The sequence below is a fragment of the Zalophus californianus genome, chromosome 11 (assembly GCF_009762305.2).
Source record: "Zalophus californianus isolate mZalCal1 chromosome 11, mZalCal1.pri.v2, whole genome shotgun sequence".
NCBI lineage: Eukaryota > Metazoa > Chordata > Mammalia > Carnivora > Otariidae > Zalophus > Zalophus californianus.
In genome coordinates, this window is record NC_045605.1 from 14,569,434 (window position 1) to 14,585,545 (window position 16,112).

Here is a 16,112-nt window from a genome sequence, read left to right on the forward strand (position 1 = left end):
TCAAATAAATAAAATCTTAAAAAAAAAAAATACAAACAAACAGAGAAGATCCTTTTTCTCCTTCAGGTAAAAGAGAGGAGCCTTGGAGAAGTAGTCCGATCCCTCGGGCTAAAATATATGCCCATGGTGGTGAATGACTAGCCCATGGCCACACAGCATGGCAGGGCAGGTCAAGACCACACCGTATTCTCCAGCGTTCCACCCTCATCCCACTAAGCCTGTGGTCAGGCTGCATCTGTGAGGCCTCACACTCTACTCAGGCTCCAGTGCAGTCAGTGGCTATGCAGCCTTAGGCAAAGCATGCTACTTCTCTGAGCCTCCCTCTCGCCAGACACAATATGCAGCCAGTACGATGCCCCACGTCACAAGGATGCCCCAAGGTTCAAGCCACAGTAACGTGCATGAAAATAATGTGTTCTCCGTAAACTGTGTGTTGTGCAAGCAGTGCCTGCTCCTTCTTAGGTCGCCGGGGCTCTTTCTCCAGGACAAGGCAGCCTTCCAGAGCCACAGTGGGTGTTTCTACTGCACTCAGCAGGCGTCTATTGAGTACCTCCTACATGCTCTATGTTTAGCAGTTACCGAGGACCTACGGGACATACCCTGCCCACAAAGGGCTCACAGGGGAGCGGGGGGTGGAGGGGCACAAACGGGAGAATCATGGCCATTTGCCATCAGGTTCAGATGAGTGGCAGCGGGTCTGGAGTCCTGAGGAAAGCACAGGGAAGGGGACACGGGAGCCAACCCCGGAGACTAGCTGTGGCTCGGAGGGGTTGGCGGGGAGGGCAAAGGCATTCTGGGAAGCCCCGGCAAAGACACTAAAGAGGAACAGGGTGGCAGAGGGACTGGGAGTGGCCAGCCGAGAGAAGTGCTGGCTCTCTGGACTGCCCCCTGGCTCTTGGGGCCAGGGGGAAAGAAGAACAGCTAAGAGGGGAGGGAGGTTCCAGGCAAGGCGCTGGCATGGCCGTGGGTGTCAGCGCCCAGCCCAACCAGACCCGCGGCCAGATCTCCAGGCACCTGCTCCCTAATCATTTCTGAACAAGCTGGAAGCTGCCACTTTTGGGCTCTCAACGAAAACCTGTTGCATCCTCGGAGGAGGTCTGGGGTGAAGGGCAACGCTGTGTTAGCCAGCAGGACCAAGTGCGGAAGTCAGGAAAACAAGAAGGAGGCACAGGGGACAGGGAATACGTCAGAGGACCCTAAAAGAGGAAGTAGCCCAGTCTCGGTTCCGCTCCCGAGGATGGGAAATACCCCCCGTTCTCCCAGCCCTCAGCAGCTGTCCCTGTGTCCCTACCTGAAGCCACCAAACCTGAGGTGGGACCACCTGGGCCCTGGGCCCCATCCTTTCAAGTCTGCCCAAGGTCTCGGAGTCCTGAGCACATTCAGGGACCTGGGGCAGCCTCCTATGGACTGCAGCCCCAGGATCCACACTGGGCAGAGCATCGTGGAGAGTTTTGCTGAAGCTAGACACCCCATGGGTTAAGGAATGGGGCCCAGCCCTCAGCCCTGAAATCCAAAGAAGGACGTCAAAGTCAGCCCATCCCCCCTCCTCACTGCTCTCCCAATAAAGCCTTCAAGAAAGGGAGTGATCCGAACTACAGGGGGCTCTGCCCCACCCTCACCAACTCAGAGATAGAAACACTGGGGCCCAGACGAAGACCTCCAAATTTAGACGTTTGGTTTATTAAGTCAGAGCTTGGCTCCGCTGGAAGAATGGCCCCCCAGTTCCTGGCAGGAAGTGAGGGGATAGGGGCTGGTAAGGCTCAGCTCCTCTCCTCTCCTCTCCCTTCCTTCCTTCCTTTGTAACTGGCTAGAACCCAAAGCAAGAAAGAAACTAGGCCCCAGGGAAGCAAGGATAGGAAGACAAATAATATGACTTCTCTCCTCCTCGCCTCTCACTGTCCTGGGCTCCTGAGTCTTATTGGCCTAGTTGCTGGGACACGCAGTTCTAACTGCAGGTTTTCAGCCGGGGCTGGGTCCCCACCAGGCCCTCCTCCATCCACAGCTGCCCGGGAACACAGTCTCGCTGGCTGGCACGACTCTGCATTAAGGGGCTACTAAGACAACATCCGGGTGTGGACGCCACCTCTGGTCCAGCAGGGCAGACCAGAGGAAAGAGCTATGACTCACAAGGCAAATGGTCCTGCTGTCCCCCAACCGACATTTGGTTCATGATGCTACATTTGCGCATTAGCTAGTTGTTTTTTTTTTAGCCTAGCCTGGGTCCCTCCCCAACTCACACCATTTCTGGTCTGCACTCCCCACCGCAGGGCAAGCCTGGCACAGGAAATGCAGAACACAGGGAGACTGAGCTCTGTGCCCCCAGCCCCTACCCACGCATTGCAGAAGCCCAGAAAATAAGATCCGTGTTTCTAGACTGTTTTAAGCACTGACCTCCAAATGGCCTGGGAGGCACGGAGGCTGATCAGCAGCAGGGAAAACAGAGCCAGGTGGTAAACAGGGGTGTGGGGAGATTGAAAGAACCAGAAAGAAGCACAGAGTGGGGCAGGGCAGAGCTTAGTCTTCAGCTCTTAGGGGAAGTTGGCTTCTGGTAGGAAGGTTAAAAACAGCATCTGGAATCACGTCTGCTCCCACTTGACTTTGCCTATTGAAAATATGACTGGTTTTCCGGTCCCTGGAGTCCGCCCTTTGAGGGGAAGTGTCTGGGGATGCCCCGTGGAGAGCTCCCCTGTGGGTATGCAGGCCTTGCCCACACTGGGCTGAGCTGGGAGGCCTTTGCTCTCCAAGATACCCGGAACCCCTCCACAGGCTCAGGGGCCCCCTGGGAACCAGTCTCTACTCCTGGGCAATGCCCGCCTTTTTGTTTGTAGGAGAAAGCCACTGCTACTCTACCAGACTCTGTCCAGAGCCCAGACCCCTCCTGGGGGTTCTCCTGCTGCAGGCCTGTGGCTCACCCAGTGTGATTCCTCATCGTCCACAACAAGGGACCAGGCCTGGCCTTGAAGACCCCGGAGGGTGAACGAAGCCCAGGGAGTCTGGGAGGGGCAGGTGCTGCACCAGGAGCCTCCTCCTGCAGAAAAAGCAAAGGGAGAACAGCAAAGAAATGAGGCCTGAAAAGGATTCCTCTAAACCACTGCATCTGGCAAGGCTTCTCCCAGGCCAGAGGAGAAGCTCAGAGAGAAACTGGGGGTCCATGAGGGATTGCTGGAGGGAGAAAGTGGATGGGAAAAAGCAACTGCCATGGGGAAGGGCGTAGGCTTGAAGGCAGGGGGAAGGAACGTGTGACCCAAGGGTCAGCCGGCCACAAAGCAGGGATGGCTCCCGGGCCTTCAGTGCAGAAGTGACACTCTAGAGTGATGCTTCTTGGACAGACTGGCCATCTAGAACCTTCAACTCAGAGCAAAGAGTTGAGATAGAAAGCTCGACTCTAGAAGCTGCTACCTGACTAGAAATAGAACGTCCCCAGGAAAGAAAGGCAGGATGTGGATTGGGTGCCCAGATGGAAAGGAGCAGCCAGCAGGTGGTGAGGAAAGCATGACCCTCAGTCTTGACACCTGAGATCATCTCCCACGGACCCACCCCCCCAGCAGTGAGGGGAAGGGGGGTTTGAACCGAACCATCTCTTGGGTTCCGAACAGTCCTTGGTGCTAGGCTTAGGTGCCTGCACCATCCGAGGACCTGACTAGGACATCAGATTTACTCAGCAGCTCACCAACTTTCCACTCACCTCTCCGGAGCTCCAGAGCCTAACACTCCCCCATCAGACTAGCTTGTCGGAGAACTTCCCATAGCCGCCATCAGAACTGCTGACATGGCCACTGATGGTGAAGGGTGGACCCACCTCCAGCTCCTTCAGGTTCCTGAGAAAGATGATCCAATCATCTGGGTGGCTGAGAACCTGGCCTCTCCTTGGGAGCCCAACTCCCTAGACCAGAGCATGGGAAGAACACCTGGCGATGAGTCCTCAACTGACTCATCTTCCAGAACAGGAGCTGGCCCATGTCTCGGGGCCAGATGAAGAGCGGACCTGCCCCAGGGCAGCGAGTGGACAAGACGGCTTACCGCAGGAGCCCTTCCTGACCCCCACTCTGTAAATCCCTGGCGGTCTCCACTTGCTCCTCTCTTTTGACACCACATTGTGCCCAAGATTATGTTATTTGTAGTCAGGCCCGTGTCCACCACAGACAGTGAAATGCTTGAAGACAGAGACAGTGCTCATTGTACCTCCTAGAAACTAGCACCACAACACCTGCAACAATAGATCCTTCCTGAATAAATGATGAGTAGATGACGAATGAATGGTTGGTCCCTGCCGGGGGACAAATATAAGAGGATCGCCATCAGCAGGGTCTCACATAATCCTGTCCATGTTCAAGTTTTTTTTCATGCTAATTTCTAAATAGACCCCAGCTCCTTCCTTTTCTCTTATTTGGTTAGGGGCATGGGGAGGAGACAAGGAAGAGAAACAGCGTGTTTGGGCTCCATACCTAACCACACCCAGATCTGCTCTGAATCTACTCACCGGATCTGGTACAAGTTGAAGACAAAATTAGGCCCTAAAAAGATAATCAGAAAACAGAGGGTTAGTACCTCCAGGGAAGACCTGCCCATCATGCTTCTAGGAACATCTGGTGCTCCTTCACCCCATCTGGGAGGAGCAGGGTGGCTGCGCTGGACCTCAGGATGCTGTCGGAGGGCCCCAAGTTCCTGCACTGTCTGCTGTCTGCCCCACACCCAGGGGTGTACCCCATCTTCCCAGATAGAACCACCAGCTTTTTGGGGGCAACTCCTGCAGCTAGGCATCCCCCCTTTAAGGGTACTGATTACCCTGGGAAAGAGGCAGTCCTAGCTTAGAGCCCAAAAGCAGCAGACCTGGCCTTGAATCCAGACTATACCACTCTCTAACCCTGTGACCTCAGCCTTCCGGCTTCATCTATAAAAAACAGAAACTAAGAATTCCAACCTTACATGGAATTTTAAAGAAAATCCTATTAGGCAAAAGTCCACTGGCACATAGTAGGTGCTCAGCAAACATTCGTGGAAGCTGTGGAAGCCAAGTGCAGGTCTGAGACATGCTCTCTGCCTCCGGGGATGCCAGCATGCCCGCCCAGCTCCCCGGGGTCCCGTGGGAAGCGCAGATACGGCTCAGGGCTGGGAGACTCCCAGGGAAGCAGAAGCTGAACCCACAGGCAGGGGGAGAGATGCACAAGGAGCCAGAGTGGGGGGCCCCAGTCTAGCCTGGCGCCCCTGGCCTCGAGGCCCACACAGGCCTTGGGGATAGACACTGGTGGGCTCTCAGGGAAGAGAGAGACAGCCTCTGGCTGGGTAGGAGGAGCCCTCACGCCTTCAGTGAAGGCCCGGTACCCCACCCCCACCCAAGTCTTCAACCACTGCAGCTGCCACAGGAAGTATTTTTGCATGATGCCATGCTGAAGAGTGTGCAGCCCCACCCGGCCTCGCCGACCGCTACAGGAGAGGAGGAACAGGCCAGGGCTGGGCTGCCGGGCTTTGGCGCTCACTCACCCTCCCAGCAGTACCCGCGCTGGTACCACTTGGCCAGGCTGTAGCCCAGGACGGACATGAGCAGCAGTGAGAGCCCCACGCCGAGGATCAGGCCCAGGGTGCGGAAGGAGTCCTCACCTGCAGAGACACACGGCCCCCTCCGTCAGCTGCCTGTGGCCCTCTCAGAGCTCTCCACCTTGTTCCAAGTCTCCCCCCTCCCTCCTCACTGCCATCAACATGAGGGCTCCCCTAGGAATCGTGATCTGAGCTAGCTAGTCGAGCCAAGTCACACTGAGAGAGCAGTCTGATACCCGAGTTTTTAGAGTCAGTTTGTTTATCCAAAGTAATAGTTCTTGACCACAGAGATAGTATGGAAATGGGAGGGCCTCCTAAAGCCACAGGCCTTCTACTTATTGGAAAAGGCACTGCAGTTTGGGGGAAGAGCCCAGGAGGTCTCGCCTCAGCCTCGCTCGGTGGTCAAGAAGGGCAGCCTGGAGGCCCCAAGAGCAGAGACCAGAAGATCCTCAGTACCCTCCCCACAAAGCCCCTGGACCGCATGGCGAGGTGTTTACTTTCAAACTCTGTTTGCTGCTTATACTTATCGTTTCTTCCTTTTTGTGGTATGAGCTCTTAGCTAAATTTATATTTTATTTGTAAAGCCAAACCAAGGGAGAAAGGGAAAAAGGAGGGACGGTGGGGGGTAGGGGAAGAGCGAAGGAAAGGAGGGAGGAGAGGGCAGGAGGAAGTCGGGAGAGAGGGGAGAAGGAAGGGGGAGGGAGGAGAGGGCAGGAGGAAGTCGGGAGAGAGGGGAGAAGGAAGGGGGAGGGAGGAGAGGGGAGAAGGAAGGGGGAAGGAGGAGAGGGGAGGAGGGAAAAGGAAGGGGGAGGGAGGAGAGGGGAGGAGGGAGTTGGGAGAGAAGGGAGAGGGAAGGGGGAGGGAGGAGAGGGGAGGAGGGAGTTGGGAGAGAAGGGAGAGGGAAGGGGGGAGGAGAGGGGAGGAGGGAGTTGGGAGGGAGGGGAGAAGGAAGGGGGAGGGAAGATGGAGGGAGGAGGGACGAGGGAGGGAGGAGGGGGGCAAGGAGAGAGGAGGGAGGGAGATTGGACTCCTCCAGGGAGATGAGATGGGCCTAAAGCAGAAGCAGAGAGGGAAGCCAGCTTTGCAGAAAGAGGCTGACAATGGGGGCACCAGAGAGAGGCCCACCTGGCGGGCCAGGGAAAGAAGAGGAAGGCCAGCTCCACTCCTGCTGGATGAGCACCAGGTATATGGAAGAATCAACTGATCCCATGTCCATGGCCCTGGGTCCTGAGGCTCTGGGGGTGTTCCCAGGGGGCCAGGAGGCATAGTGCACAGCAGGCTTGCTTCCAAAGCCCAGGTCCATCATTTGCAAAATGTGGGACCTGAGCGACCCCCTTTCCCCCAGTAGACTTCAGTTTGCTTTTATGGAAAACAAGCATGATAATAAACACACATAGAGTTGCTGTGTTGATTAATGAAGGCGCATTACAGAGAGCAGCTAGAAGGCCCAGCATACACTAAGTGCACAAAAAATGTGAACTACATTGTTGTGGTCATTATCAGCATCACATGGTGTGACTGTCTTGGTAAAATATTTCACAATCTCCCCTGCCCAAACCTTTCCCTCCCCCATGCCCCTTGGCCCTTCTTCCCCCTGAAAGCATTCCAGCAAAGAGAAGGTGAGGGCCAAAGGCAGAAAGAAAGGGTCTATCCTCCTAGTTTTCTATTTCAAAAGGCCCTTAGCAAAATAGAAAGGATTCACAACTTAGACAAGAGATGAGCCAAAGCAAGACTGCCCTCCTCGTCATACCAGGAGAAAGATCTCCAGCATGGGGGAGGAAAAGGAAAAAGCAAGAATAAGAGAAGCAGGGGAAAAAACACTGGAAAACATTGAAAAGATGTCAGTGGGTCCCAGAGAGAAAGCCCTTGTTCCCTGATCCGAAGCTGAGCCCTGGGGAGGCAACAGAACTTCCAGGCAGAATTGTGGGATCTGAGAGCTGGGTGGAGCCCCAGAAAGACAAGAGCCCAGGAATGACAGTTGCATGGAGCACCTTGGCGGATGGAGCCTCAGACAGCCTTGGAGAGTTGCTGTGCCCTCTCATGGCATGGGAGCAACCAAATGATTTCTATCCCCAAGAGAAGCAGGGAAGTCACAGAGAGACCCTCTAGACCAGACAGAGTCACACAGCTGAGATCTCGGGACACCTCCACAGCCCCCTGCCTGGCTGCGGCTCAAAGCCCAGTCCAGATGACAGCCACTGCCATGGGTGCCCATGTGAGCACATGGCATCAGGGACTATGCACCCTTCTCCTGCTCCTTAATCCCCAAGAAATGGGGGGCACAGGGATCCCCAAAGCCACTAATGGCATCTTCTCTGCACCAGGCACTTGTTCGAGACACTTGTCTTATAGCAATAAATAAAACATGTTCTCATGGAAATTGTACTTCAGTGGAGGGAGACAGACAATAAAGTAAAGAATAAGGAAAAGAAAGAAAGAAAAGAGAAGGAAAAGAAAGAAAAGAAAGAAGAAAAGCTCTGTGGGGACGAGAGTACAGTTTTAAATAAAGCAGTCAGGGATGGACTCGCGAAGAAGGTGACAGTTGAGGAGAAGGCCCCACAGGAGCTGAGTAAACGCCATGCAGGTGGGGTGGTTACAGCAGAAACGTGCTGGGCAGAGTGGGTGGCGGGTACAGAGGAGGCAGGAGCATGCCCAGCATGTTCCAGGAGCATCACGGAGCCCCGAGTGACCGGCAGGGGCAGAAAGGACGAGGGACAGTAGCAGGAGACGGATACTGTAGTACCTCAAAGGCCATAAGGGGAGTTTGGGTTTTCCTCTGAGCAAGATGGAGAGTCACGAGAGGACTCTGAGCAGAGAAATGACATGATGCCATGTATTAAGAGGACACTCCGATGGCTACTGTGTTAAGAACAGATGTGGTAGGAGGGTGATGATGATGAAGGGAAACCAGTCAGAAGCTGGTGAAGCCCCAAGGAAGAGACAGTCACTGAGGAAAGCAGTGCAAGAAACGGAGAGGCCAAAGTCCAAGAGACCATCTGTGTGGGTCACCGAGAGCGTGACAAGAACCCAAGAGCTCAAGTCTTCACCAACGAGGGGGGTGACCCAGGAGTGGTGGACAGATGATTCAACAAGGCATGGGAGGAGTTATTCGCGGTGTTTGTGGAAGCCGAGGTTTTGAAGGGTTTCATCAAAGAAAAGTACCGGGAGGAAAGCACCAGTAGGGAAATCACAGGCCTTCCGGAGATCCAGCTGATGAGGGAAAGAGGTGTAACAGCTGTGTTGGCTACCATTTTGTCCCCACCCCCAAAACGGTGCCTTCTGGCTTAGGTGGCTTTCAGATACATGAATTCCTCTATTTCACCTCTTTATCTTCCTAGGATGCTCTTTAACCAATATTCTTTTTCTTCAAAAAGATTTTACTTGTTTTTTTATTTTTTTAAAGATTTTTTTATTTATTTATTCATGAGAGACAGAGAGAGGGAGAGAGGGGCAGAGGGAGAAGCAGGCTCCCAAGGAGCAGGGAGCCCGATGCGGGACTTGATCCCAGGACCCCGGGGATCATGACCTGAGCCTAAGGCAGACGCCCAACCATCTGAGCCACTCAGGCGCCCTTATTTGTTTTTTTAAAGATTTTATTTATTTCCTTGGGAAAGAGAGAGAGAGGGAGCAAGCGGGGGAGGGGCAGAGGCAGAGGGAGCAGACTGCCCGTTGAGCCCTGATTAGGGCTCGATCCCAGGACCCTGAGATCATGACCAGAGCTGAAGGCAGACACTTAACCGACTAAGCCACCCAGGCGTCCCAACACTTTATTAATTTGAGAAAGAGAGAGAGAGAGACTGAGAGCAGGGGGAGGGGCAGAGGGAGAAGGAGAGAATCTCAAGCAGACTCAGCACTTAGTGGGGAGCCCAACATGGGACTTGATGCCACAACCCCAAGATTATGACCTCAGCTGAAACTAAGAGTCAGAGACACTTAACCACTCAACCGACTGAGCCACCCAGGTGCCCCATCTTTAATATTTTCTTTACTTAATTCTCCCTTTTGCACACCTTTCCATTCTTCTTATATTTCATGCACACAAGAAGTACACAGAATAACATGATAAACATCCATGTGCCTACCATTAAGCTTCAAAGAATTCAAAAATTCCATTACTGCTTATTAACTTCAGAGTAGCCTTCTCCTACCTCTCCAAGTAACTGTCCTCTCAAATTTAATGTTTAGCTTCCCTAGGCGTGTTTTTTATACTATTTCATTTTTTCCCATTATGTGTGTGTGTTTATATATGTAATTGTTTTGTTTATTTTCAAACTTTATTAAAACGATGGTAGGATTACTTCCATTTCTGTCCATGGCAGAGTAATAACAGACCAGATTTACTCTCCCCTGTTAAACATCTAGAAAACCAGACAGAATAGGTAAAATAATGGAGAAAGGTCTGCAAGATGATGATTCTCGAGAAGCAGAAATGAAACACGGGGTGGTCTGTGACTGCCCAGCTTACTGCCTGGGGTAGGTTCCCAAATCCCAAGTACAGGGAGATGGGATCCAAAGAGAGTCCAGCGGACCAGGTTGAGGAGAAAGAGTCTGGCACCTGGGAGATCAACACAGCTCAAGTTTATAGGACAAGAACACTGGAGGGGAAGGCTGCACAGAGCGGTTTCCAGAAATCTGCAGAAGAGTCCCCTGATGTCTCTGGTTGTGGTTTGTCCTTTAAATTTGCTTATGGCATCTTTTTTGAGCAAAATTTAAATGTGTACTTCAGTTAAATTCATCTATAGTTGTGATTTTAAAACTCTTATTTAAGAAATCCATCCTGGGGCGCCTGGGTGGCTCAGTCAGTTAAGTGTCTGACTCTTGATTTCAGCTCAGGTCATGATCTCAGGGTCATGAGATCCAGTCCCACATCGGGCTCCATCCTGGGTATGGAGCCTGCTTGGCATTCTCCCTCTCCCTCTGCCTCCTCCCCACCCCAAAAAATCCAGGGGCGCCTGGGTGGCTCAGTCGTTAAGCGTATGTCTTCAGCTCAGGTCATGATCCCAGGGTCCTGGGATCAAGCCACGCATCGGGCTCCCTGCTCCGCAGGAAGCCTGCTTCTCCCTCTCCCACTCCCCCTGCTTGTGTTCCCTCTCTCACTGTGTCTCTCTCTGCCAAATAAATAAATAAAATCTTGAAAAAAAAATCCATCCCTATTCCAAGATATACCCCTTAGTTTTCTTCTAAAAGTTTTAAAGTTCTGTTTTTCACAGTTAGAACACTCATCTACCTAGAATTCACTTTTTGGATGTGTTCTAAGGTAAGGATCTAATTTTTATATGGAAAGTTATTTTTCCATACTTTGCCCCTAATGATTTTCATTGTTGTCACTTTCACGTAACAAGTTTTCCATATATGTTTGTTTCTTTTCTTGGGCTCTGTATTGTCTTCTGTTGGTCTGAATGTTCATCACTATAACACTCCTACCTTATCTTAATTACTACAGTTTCATAATAAAAATTGAATCTTGATCACCAGTAAAATAAACACTCCTCCTAATTCTCCCTCAAAAACATATAAATAAGTTATTATGGATACTTTGCCTTTCCCTGTGAATTTTAGAATCAGCTTTTCAAGATCACTGAAATCCTCTATTAGAACTTGGGGATTGCCATGGGCTTATAGTTTCATTTGGGTAAAACTGATGTCTAGTCTTCAAATTTATAAATATGGCATATATTTTCATTTATCTGTATCATCTTTTAAGATTTTATTTATTTGTCAGAGAGAGAGAGCACAAGGAAGGGGTCAGTTACCCTGAGATCATGACCTGAGCTGAAGGCAGACACTTAACCAAATGAGCCACCCAGGCATCCCTGTATCATCTTTTATAAGCTATCATATGTTTTGCAATTTCCCCCTCTAAAGGTTTTCCATACCTTCTTGCTAGGTTTATTCTTAGGATCCAAATCATAGCTTCAGAAATGAAAACCACAACATCCAAGAGAAAAATATATTGGATGGGAGTAACAGCAGATTAGACATTATAGAAGAATCAAAGCTGTGCACCTGAAGACACAGCCAACAGCAACTTACCCAAAATAAAATACAGAGAGGAAAAAAAATGAATGGAAAGGACCCCAGCGGGGTGTGGGACAACTCCAAGCAAACTAGTATGTGTGTAACTGGAGTCCTCAAAGGAGAAAAGGGCGGAAGAAATATCTGAAGGGCTTTGGCCAAACATTTTCTAAACTTCAAGAATCCACCAATTATCTACTCAAATAATATCTTTCCTTCCCTATGAGGAATTCTGGCACCCATGGTTGACATCAAAACCTATTTTCCTTTTCATTACATCAAAGAAACCCTGGACTATCTGTAGGAAGACAAGGATTACATTTCCTTTCTACCAAACCTCCATAAGAATCACTATTTTCAACTAGAGTATCGGTGTAAGATGGAAAGCACGCCAGACAAGGACATGGTCTCTCTGGTAAGACCCTGGCCAGGGAGTGTGTTGTCTGTGTTGCTTATAAAGGGCAAAACCAAATATTTAGAATCAAACAAAGCAGATGAACATGTTGGGGTTGTATTTTCTCTGTAGAAATAAAGAAGCATAACCCTTCTTCTCTCCTGTCAGATGCCTATGCTGAGGTGGAATGATCTTCAGGCACAACCAGAGATTTCCTCAGAAATTATTTAGGATAGCTCTATTGGAGGAATGATTCGAGATGAACAGGGAAAACCCTAGGATCTTATATAGAGAAACAGTATTTCTTCGAACTCTGATACATTGCAATGAAATGCAGGTTTCGTGTAAGTCTCAATAACTGTGACATTATGTTAAAGTAATCAACTGAATAAAAACTCTTTCTTCTCCACTAACTCTAAGTTTCGGGAAGGATCAATAAAACAATGTTGGTCCCAAAGATGGTGCTATAGGTGAGAATTTTCTCCAATTTTTCAAAAAGGCTGTCAGATATGCAAGTCCAAAAAAAAATCTACCATTACTTTTTTGTTTTCGCTTTTTGGGGCTGCGATATTATTGACATTCTATATTTTCAGGAAACAAAATAAGAGCTCATAGAAGCTAAATATTTACCCAAATCTGAGGAGCTCTGTGTGCCAGAGCCACAGCAAGAACCCAGTTATTTCTGGTTCCAAAGTCCATATCCCTTTCATTATCCCTTATTGTTTAAAATGACTTGCTCTGTAAGGCTATTAGACAGAAATTTTAAAAATTTTAGATGACATCTCCAAAACTATGGTAACACTTTTTGGAATAGTTTATATGAAGCTTCTTTATGTCATCCCTAATTCAATACATCCAATTCAATACACCCACTACCATACCAAACCTCGAAAAGGAATCATCCTTTCATTATGTACACCAGGGAGGCATATATCCACAGGACCCAGAAACAGCTTCAAATCACTAAGATGTTTGTTTAAAATGATGTTATTTAAAAACGGAGTCCTGAGGCACCTGGGTGGCTCAGTCAGTTGAACATCTGACTCTTGATTTTGGCTCAGGTCATGATCTCAGAGTCTTGGGATGAAGCCCTAAGTAGGGCTCTGTGCTCAGTGGGGAGCCTGCTTGAGGATTCTCTCTCCCTCTCTCCCTCTCACACTCTCTTTCTCTCTCTCAAATAAATAAATCTTAAAAAAAAAATTGGGAGTCATATTTTGTACCACTCATGGCTGTTACTTGATTGGGGGGAGCACTTCTCTCAACCCCCCACTACTATCATTAAGATGCAGATTTGTGTATGGCTCTGTATGCAGACTGCCATATGACTAATAAGGAATCGGTATTACTGTGACCTTTTATGCCTGCTTCCCCTCTGACCCTCTCCCCTCTCATGCTGTTTCTCTTTCTCTCAAATAAATGAACTGATAAATCTTTTTAAAAAAATTACTGTCACCTTTTATTAGTCCTGATCCCATAAAGGACCACGGGGCTCTAGGGGAAGAGATGCATTCAAGACTACCCCCTACATCTCCTTTCCCAACCTGCTTTACTACTCCCCTGAGTCATGCTGATTGGCCCAAGTTCACTAGTGCGCTGGGTCAGTGAATGTCAAAAGGTCATGGCCATGGCTGTTCTATTCCACTTCCTCCTTCCATGTGTCTGGAACAGTAAGCAACCAGTCTAGCCATCATAACCCCCTCATTTATGCTCAGGCACTCTCCTTATGACAGTTCCCTGTCCTTGCAAGCCAGAGCATGGTAAGATTCAGGATTTGGATTTGGGTAAGGAGGACAGGGAAAAAATGCTCCAAGCATCTTCAGGTATGGTCACTGTTCCAGCCAAGTTTACAAAACAGATCTGTGGGGACTTGAGACACAAAACCTCTAATATAATGTTACTTTATCTTACTTTAACATCTGTCTCCTGTTTTTTTATAAACATCTCCCCCAGAGATTTTGTGTAATCTATGGTAGGCCTTCGGTATTCCTGGATATGGCCAAAAAATCATCAACTCCATTAAAACCCCTTTTTAAAAGCCTGTACACACTGACTTCACAAGCAAGCCTATACTTGTCCTTATATAAAGTATTGATCTAGGAAACTCAGGTTTTTAGTAAAGAAGAAAATTGGCATAAAGTATACTTGGAAAGACAAAGAAGAAAGAGGAAAAAGTGGAAGAGGAAAAGAAGAATCTGAGAATAAAGGAGGGTGAAAGGTTAGGAGGCAGGGGAGGAAAGGGAAGAATGAGAGAAGAAATGAGTGAATATGTGGTTTGGGGTGAAATTTCAATTTCCCTTTTTGAAAACAGAATCAGGATGCAGGAGAATATAGTCAGTTGTCATTACGTCAAACAAATAGCATGTCTGAACTTAGCCACCCAAATAAATGGCATAGCAACCACACATGCAAAGTGTAGCCTAAGTATATACATAAAACCAAATGCAAAGAAGGACCGAGATCCTAACCTAGAACAGAACATGACTCAAAAAATAGGAGTAAACTCCTCAAAATCAGTTCACTCTTTAGAAGCACTCACTAAAAGCATGCAATAAAATAAAGGACGTTTACAGGGAAAGGAAGATTAAGGAAACAAATCAAGGACCACATAATATCATTATGGAGATATTACATTCAATAGAAACAGCATAGGTATCATTAAAAATGAAATTATTGACATAGAGACAAAGCTTAAGAATAGCATGAAGGATGGGGAAGAAAAACTCAGAAATTAAAGCAATTAGCGAAAAAGCTAATAGTTATGGAAGACAAAGATAACCCAATTGAAGGAAAATTGGTAACTCTGAGGTTGAAAACCCAATACATTAAATAGAAAATATTCTCAAAAAATATTTTCCCAAATAATAGGACACAAAAATTCCCAAAACTAGGACACAAGAGGGGAGCCTGGGCGGCACAGTCAGTTAAGCATCCAACTCTTGGTTCTGGCTCAGGTCATGATCTCATTGATGTTGGGACATTGCTGTTCTCAAGCCCTCAAAGAGGACAGAGCTACATACATACCCATCTCCATTTATTTCCATACGTTATGCATGTAGAAAATCTGAATGCACATCAATAACTCCAATATAACACCAAAGGGTTTATTTTACATTTCTTCCTTTTTGTGTCTGTAACTCCATCATCCAAGAGTGAGATATCTGGCTTCTACTATTAAATAATTTATTTATTTGATTAATCCTCTGTATGTATTCACTTCCTATCTCTGCTGCCCACCCTCCCCACCGCCGCCATGCTCTTATCACCCTGCTTGGGATCTGACACCTCATACTGGGCTGCCCTGTCATGGCTTTTCAACTCACCCTGTGTGGGCCCTGACCCTGTGCCAGGCCACTCTTCCAGGGGATATCCTCTGCACCCTGCTTGGGCTTGACTCCCCTTGCTGGGCCATCGCCTTCAACCCCACCATGGATGCCTTCCTCATCCCACTCAGGCCCTAATTCCAGTGCCAGATTACGCCTTCAGGAATACCCTCTTTTACCCTGCTTGGGCTCCCATATCAATGAACACATCTACCACCAAAATCTTGGCTTCTAATTACCATTTTCCACTCTAGGAAACTAGGGTTCCTTGGATAAAAGATTTATTCCAGGACTGGCAGGAAAAGTACAGGATGAACTTGTAAATCTTCTTGTCCCCTGCCCCTACCTCAAAAGAGAAGGGTCTAAAGAATAATGGGGGCATGTCAAAAGAACACAGAGGGGCACCTGGCTGGTTCAGTTGGTGGAGTGTGAGACTCTTGATCTCAGGGTCTTGAATTCAAGCCCCACCTTCAGTGTAGAGCTTATGTTAAAAAAAAAAAAAAAAGACATATAAACCAGCTTCTATTGGCCAAATCATGATAGTTTCAACATCAAGATAAAGTATAACAGTCACTGGATAACACAGAAACCTAAATCCATACAGATATTAATTAATTAACTAATGAAAAGTTTAGTGCATAATGGGATATATACATGGTTTCAAATCTCTTCTCACAAAAACTTATTTTGAGAAAGAAAACTCACTTTACAGAAGGGAAGCCCGGCAAACACCACTCTAATCAAGTGATAAAGTGAACATCAGCTGCAGTGACCCACACACAAAAGGTGTGCCTCCTGATAGGAGGCCAGGGAGAAGAATGCAGTATCATTCTGTGCCATTCCTGCCA

General features: G+C 48.5%; 1 protein-coding gene across 1 annotated transcript in view; it reads right to left on the reverse strand.

Annotated features, from left to right (window-relative positions):
* Nucleotides 1–16,112, reverse strand: part of SMIM35 (small integral membrane protein 35) — a 47,535-nt gene that overhangs the window by 11,061 nt on the left and 20,362 nt on the right. Inside the window, exons 3-6 of the mRNA XM_027579074.2 lie at nucleotides 5,482–5,598; nucleotides 4,481–4,514; nucleotides 3,686–3,818; nucleotides 2,913–3,028 (exon numbers count right to left, since the gene is read on the reverse strand). Coding sequence (XP_027434875.1) covers nucleotides 3,719–3,818; nucleotides 4,481–4,514; nucleotides 5,482–5,598 — 251 coding nt within the window. The 3' untranslated portion in view covers nucleotides 2,913–3,028; nucleotides 3,686–3,718. The remainder of the gene's footprint in view (nucleotides 1–2,912; nucleotides 3,029–3,685; nucleotides 3,819–4,480; nucleotides 4,515–5,481; nucleotides 5,599–16,112) is intronic.